General features: G+C 41.0%; 1 protein-coding gene across 1 annotated transcript in view; it reads left to right on the top strand.

Annotated features, from left to right (window-relative positions):
* MED14 (mediator complex subunit 14) overlaps positions 1-4333 on the top strand; it is a gene marked incomplete at its 5' end in the record, with an annotated part of 32875 nt that extends 28542 nt beyond the window's left edge. The window contains 6 exons of the mRNA XM_010136425.1: positions 806-988; positions 1662-1897; positions 2585-2764; positions 2964-3071; positions 3431-3556; positions 4124-4333. Of these exons, the coding sequence (XP_010134727.1) occupies positions 806-988; positions 1662-1897; positions 2585-2764; positions 2964-3071; positions 3431-3556; positions 4124-4333 (1043 nt within the window). The remainder of the gene's footprint in view (positions 1-805; positions 989-1661; positions 1898-2584; positions 2765-2963; positions 3072-3430; positions 3557-4123) is intronic.
* Between the last annotated feature and the right edge of the window lie 2470 nt (positions 4334-6803).

The following is a 6803-nucleotide window of genomic DNA, read 5'->3' on the forward strand; positions in this document are numbered from 1 at the left end:
ATTCTGTGTGGTCTTGTAGCAGAACAATGGCTGCAGCTTTTAATGATCATTATCTCTTGCTACATTAGTTAATACATTTCCTTTGCTTGTGTTTCCTGGAAAAATAACTGGAACAGGTTAGACATTCACATACTTGCACTTTGAAAATGTTGTCAAAGTGCTGGTTTGACATGCCTATATGTGACCAACATGCCTGTCAGTTTTTTCCTTTGCTGAGTTTTTTTAGAAAGCTGCCAAAACAATTGTTTGTTGTAATCACAGTGCATTGGAAACTATTCCACAGATCACAATAAACAAACAGTTCAAATTTGTAATTTTAGCACACAAATTTAACTGTGAAAATGAACAAAGTGAGACAAAACAGACTATTTAAGAAGCTTGTTCTGATCAGCCTTTACAGCAGAGGACAAAACCAAAGACACTTTTGCAGAGATAACTGTAAGACACTGCATAAATAAGAAACTGTCTAGCTGAGGCTTTCCTTTGCTAAGGAGCAGTGCAAGTCTGACTCTATAGGCAGGAGCTCTTTTTAGTTTAGACGTGTTGAAAATGCCGGTTTGCCTTAATATTCAATTTCATTTTGCTTTTTAAAAAACACAGTCAGAAAACTCTTGAATCTGTATCTTGATTTTTGTTTTTCTTTTTCCCTTCCCCCCATTCTGTTTTTTACATTGTTGTAACATGTAGTCTAAAAACTTGCTGCCACTTTCATGCTTTACAGATTTGGGTATGCCTGTTTTACATTTCTAGATTAGAAAACCTTGTACTTCTCAAAGACATAATAATGGGTTTGTAACATCTGTAGGTACCATAGACCCAAGCTCACCATACACCATGATGTCACCCAGTCAGCGTGCAGGGAACTGGCCAGGATCTCCCCAGGTCTCTGGTCCATCACCAGCAGCACGGATGCCTGGAATGTCACCAGCCAACCCTTCCCTTCATTCACCTGTCCCAGATGCCTCTCATTCTCCACGAGCTGGAACAAGTAAGCTTCTTTATCAGTGTTACGACTGTGAAACACTCGTGTTTAGCGGGGTTTTTTTGGTAGTTTTGTGTGTCAGCCTGACAGTCATGAGTGTCCTTGTGCAGTAAAATACCTAAGTAAATGAAGCCTTTATTCTGTCCCACTTCAGATCTTCTACAACAAATTTGAAATGAGTTAAATCACACAGCATAAATTTCTGCAGGATTGATACCTCTTGTTGCACTGCAGAAATTACTCTTAAACTATTGAGCTCTGTGACTGAGAAAAATTCTTCGGAATGAAAGCGAAGGTAGGCATATTTGCCTACTCACGTACTAACTTTTCACATCATAGCGTTGTAACGGTGTTTTTGCACAACCGATTTAGCCATTTTTATATCTCATTGAGTTTGTTGTCCAAACCTGCTATCTGCTGGAATGCTGCAGAAAGAGGAAAAATGAGTAGGATTTTGATGTTACTGAGACTCTCTGCAGGGGTGGAGGATTGAAACTCTTAATTCTTTGACTCTACTATCTGTTGCCCATCACGAGGCAGCCAAATTCTTTAATAAGAAGGATTAAGATTTGGCCCGGAGAACTCATTTCTTGTATAGTTACGACAAATAAAGTGAACACATAACTTACATTACAGCTTAAATCCTGCCTTACTGCCAGTCCCTTTTCTGTGTCAATAGGTTCCCAAGCAATGCCAACTAGCATGCCTCCACCTCGGAAACTACCTCAGCGTTCTTGGGCTGCATCCATACCTACAATCCTCACCCACAGTGCCTTGAATATTCTGCTGTTGCCCTCTCCTACCCCTGGGCTTGTGCCAGGACTAGCTGGCAGCTATCTTTGCTCCCCTCTCGAGCGATTCCTTGGGTCGGTTATCATGAGGAGGCATCTTCAGAGGATCATACAACAGGAAACGGTATGGTTTAGGTTGTTTAATATTGACCTTCGAGTATGACTTAGCAACTGTTCCAGGTTTTTTTTTTCATGCTTCTGTACTGCATGTCTTTCAAATTAAGCACAAACAGGAATGCTTCAAATATGGTAAGTATTTGCTGTTGGTCCTGTGCTGTACTTCTGAATCTTGCTGTCTGAAGTGTCAAAATTCAGAAAAAGCACTTAGTTCTGCTGCTTTTTCACACAAGTTAGAAGTGGAAAGTCTGTCTGGTCAGGTGAAATTTGATAACTGATATGATAGCAAGACGATGACCGGATGTTCAGATGCCATAGCTTCTGTGAGTTTAGCGTGTCCATTGGGACTTAACTAGAACAGCTACTATGGATGCCACTACTTGGCAGGACTGCCCAAGAAATTAGGTGCTAGTTGACAATATCTGAACTACTCGGTCATCAGTGTTGGTTTAGGGTTGGGGACAGACAATGTGTGCCTCATCCTTCCTTTGGCATTGATTCAGTGACAGATAGAGAAGCAAAATCTTGTATAAGCTTCACTCTCAAGGCAATTTTATCTGTATACCAATATGCCGTGTTTCTTTCTGGAAAGCGTGCAGATTGATCACTACAGACTTGGGAGTGAACGTGTGTGCGTGTGTGTTCATGCTATTTAACAAATGACTGACTGAATGCAATACTTATTTTATTGCAGCTACAGTTAATAAACTCCAATGAACCGGGTGTAATTATGTTTAAGACAGAGGCACTGAAGTGCAGGGTTGCTCTCAATCCCAAGACGAACCAGACTTTGCAACTGAAAGTAACACCTGAAAATACAGGACAGTGGAAATCGGAGGAGTTACAAGTTCTGGAGAAGTTCTTTGAAACAAGGGTATGTACTCAAATCATTAATGTTTAAATTTTTGTGCATTGCTTTTAGTCTCTGATGGTGTTTTGAGTGGTACCGCTGACTTTCACTGGGATGTCTACGGGCTGCAAAATAGAAAATTAACAGCTGTGCATGCTGGTTACTATATCAAATGATAAAACAATTACCTAAATAGGCAATGCTAAATAGTGTCTTTCTTTAGGTTGCAGGACCACCTTTTAAAGCAAACACCCTAATAGCCTTCACAAAATTACTAGGGGCTCCAACGCATATCCTCAGGGATTGCGTACACATCATGAAACTTGAGCTGGTAAGTTAACCATTCTATTTATGTCCTCCAGCTTTGGGGTTTTGGAGGGGGTTGGTTTGTTTGTTTGTTTGGAAACTGCCAAAATTTCTTATTTAAACTGATGATTCTGAGAAACTGCAGGCACGTTACTGCCGAACAGGCACGTGCATAGGCTGGCTGGAATCTTTCTGGTTGTAGTCTTGCATACCCTATGCTCAATTCTTTCAGAGTTATCCTGACTTATGCTAAACCTGGCAACATCTGCAAATTGATCTAGAGAGGCACATTCTACTTTCTAATGCTTCCCTAGTTCGTAGCTGTGTATGTCACTGACACGAGACCTTTGCTGTTCTTTCTCTGTGCTGCTTCTTCCTAAACAGTTCCCTGATCAGGCAAGTCAGCTGAAGTGGAATGTGCAGTTTTGTTTAACAATTCCTCCCAGTGCACCGCCAATTGCACCCCCAGGAACACCTGCTGTTGTGCTGAAATCCAAAATGTTGTTTTTTGTAAGTAGAGCTATTTGGTTTAAAATTTTGTGGGCTGCATGTCTTTGAAATCATCACGAGTTGGTAGCAAAACATTAAGCATGCTGTAATAGCTAAAAATGTTCTGCCGCTTGGAAGCCCGGATTTGCGTGCATCGGTTTTGTAATGAGTTCAGTTAGTGTTCCTGTTCTCCCTCCTGTAAAAGTACAGCGACTCTTTGTGTTTGTGTTCTTGGAGAGATGTTGACAATATATAAAGTTCAGTTCCCTCTGGGCTGAACTGAGTATCTTAGAATGCTGGATATCTTAGAATGCTCAGCTTCTGAGTGTTTTGTTCTTTGAGGCACTAACCACCTAGATTAAGTGATACACACATTAGTGGTGCTGGGAAAGGGTAACAGGAATTGGGTGTTCAGAACAAAGCTATATTAGCATCGTCTCGGAGGCCGTGCTCGCTGTAGGGTGCTTTTGAGAAGAAAATAGTCTATACCTGACTGATAACTTCTCTGTTACAGAATTGATGTATTGGAAGTTGCACTGTGAAGTACGTGGTCATGCAATTTAACACACTTTTTGTTTTTTCACACAGCTCCAGCTAACACAGAAAACAACGGTCCCACAGGAAGCTGTTAGTATTATTGTCCCAATTATTTATGATATGGCTTCGGGTACAACGCAGCAAGCTGACATTCCCAGGCAGCAGAACTCTTCTGTTGCTGCTCCAATGATGGTTAGCAATATTCTAAAGAGGTTTGCTGAACTGAATTCACCACGACCAGGTACTGTACATGTCCAGTAGATATATTCTCTTCACCCAGACACCTGTGACAAATCTCCAGTGTAAAACTAAACCTCTCTTAAGTCTGAATTCTTCTTGGTTTCTATCATACTTCTTTAGTGATTACCAACTCCTGATGTGACAGGCAATACATAATTTAGTAGCAAGTACTGGCAACACAGCAGAAGGTTACACTGATGTTTCAGGATGAACTTTGCTGTTCTGCCCAAGTGACAGAATGCACCTTTTGTTGGCCCAACTCTTGCTGCACAGTGGGAGTTGTACTTTTTTTAACAAATGGGCCCAGAATGAGTCACAAGAAATATGCTATGGTCAGGTGTCATTTTTCATGGTTAATTATGAAGTTTCTGAGCTTAACGGTAGAATATAAAGGGATGTTAAAATAGTTACCAGAACTTGTCCATGTGCTGTGAGTTATTAAAAAGTGATTGGAGTGATTGTATACTCCTTTGTCTGTGTGCGCCCTAACAGAGGCACACACGGTTCTGTCCACCAAACGTGCTGTGAAGTGTTTGAGCTAAATAGGTTGTTCTGGATGTTCATCGGCCTGTAGGTAGTGCGCTTTGAGCAACGTCGTGCTTTGCTTTTCCTCTTGTCATGCTTTTTTTTTCCTTTTTTTTTTAATATCTGAAATACTGAACAACAGTAGCAGGTTCTTTGGGCAGCATGTTGTCTGTAAACAGTGATTTGGGATCCTAATACACAGATGGCTCGTAAGAGCAATAACCTCCAGTTCTGCTGTAGTTACATGCTGAAGAACAAAGCCTTTTTCCAGTAACCCAGTGAATAGATTGAAGTCGTGAATCCAGAGATTGAATTCTACTTCTAGTCTGTATAATTATGCATCTCACTGATATGCAGTAATTTTAACTGTGCTTGGTGGTTTATTTCGATTGCTAGGACATGAGCAACGTTTTATCTAAAATTGGTGTGGACATGCATACGTTTTTGAAAGTTGACATGAGATTTGAATTAACATGCATTTTCTGTTCAACATATAGTAATAGTGTAGGTAAATAGGAGAGGGAATAGCCTTGAGGGTGTGTGGTCTTACCTGTGAGAGTTCTGTATGTGGTACAGAACTGTTGTTTGTATAGCACTTTTATTTCACGAGATGTTAGCTAAACTTCAGGCGTTTCTTTCGGACAGTGCTTCCCCACTGAGCTCCCCTAGCGTAGGTAAGGGTAGATGCTTGTTTTGCTGGTTGTTATGGCACTGAGTTGTGTTTTAAGGTAAACCCTGTACAATACTGCAGCATAGGGAGCAATTGTCAAAGTATCCCAGCTGAGATGTCATCTGATGATTGTTGGGTAGATCAGGCCAGAACAATTTTTCTTTGTCACACAGGTTTTGAAGTAGTTTGGGAATGCAATACACGGAGCAGAGTATAGACAAGGAAAAAAATGTGTGTTGAAAGAGCTTGTGGCCCCAAGCAGGTCCTTACCTGGGCAACGAAGAACGTAGCTAGCTGAGCAGAGGACGTTTCTAGTAGTCTTTCCTCTGACTTCTGAAAAAAAGAATGTTTGGGTTTGTTTTGTTTGTTTGCTTGCACCACCACCACCCCCCAGCCAAAGCAGGATCTTTGAGGACACTTGAAATGCAGTTTCTTGTGTTCTTACTGTCAGAACCTTGTCTCTGAAACATAGGACAAGATACCTTCTTTTCTTTGCTGTTGAAGGGGGATAGAGGGCCCGCAGATGAAAGTAAATAGCTGGAAGGCTTCTTTTGCAACAGGAGTACGTGGGAGACCCGAGATGCATGTTCTTTCTCTTCTGATGCTGTTGTGCTGTACCCAGGATTTTCCTACCTGTGTTAGCTCTTCTGCTGCACTAATTGCAATTTGCTTGGTTAAGTGAATTTTTCACCGTTTCAGTCAGAAAGGACCAGGGCTTCCCATCATGCACGTATGATATTACTGGCACTTTCATTGTAACCCATAATCAGTGTTGCCTCATTTTGGCTGTATCTTTTTTACCTTTCTCTCTTTGTGAGAAAGTATTTTGTATTCAGCTTAAATTTCCTCTTAATAAAATGGTAGTGCCTGAAAAGTAAGTTCTTCTGGAAGAGTTTTCTTTTCAGATCTGTGGGCAAATACATTCTGCTGCGTTTAACAGTAAAATGTTGACTCATTGTCTCTGTTTTTCTGAGATTGCTCTACCTGTGCCTCCATGGGGAAAAAAATATTTTTGGGAAATAATTATATGAACTGAAATGGAATCACTGCCCTGGAATAATAGGGTTTAAACCTGAGCTGTAAGTCCACAACCTGCATTATGTAGTGGACATCAGTGTGGTAAGGAAATCAAAGTCCCTACAGATGCTAAAGGTGGCCTTTAGAGAGCAGCTCAAGGGACTCGTGGTATTTCTTAAAGCACTTCATGACTAAGCATTTTTCAGTGTCTGATTTTCCGTGATGCAGTGGATGATATTTAGCCCAGATTTGTAGCTTTGGTGTGATAATGACTTGCCC

The sequence above is a fragment of the Buceros rhinoceros genome, unplaced genomic scaffold (assembly GCF_000710305.1).
Source record: "Buceros rhinoceros silvestris isolate BGI_N320 unplaced genomic scaffold, ASM71030v1 scaffold7100, whole genome shotgun sequence".
NCBI lineage: Eukaryota > Metazoa > Chordata > Aves > Bucerotiformes > Bucerotidae > Buceros > Buceros rhinoceros.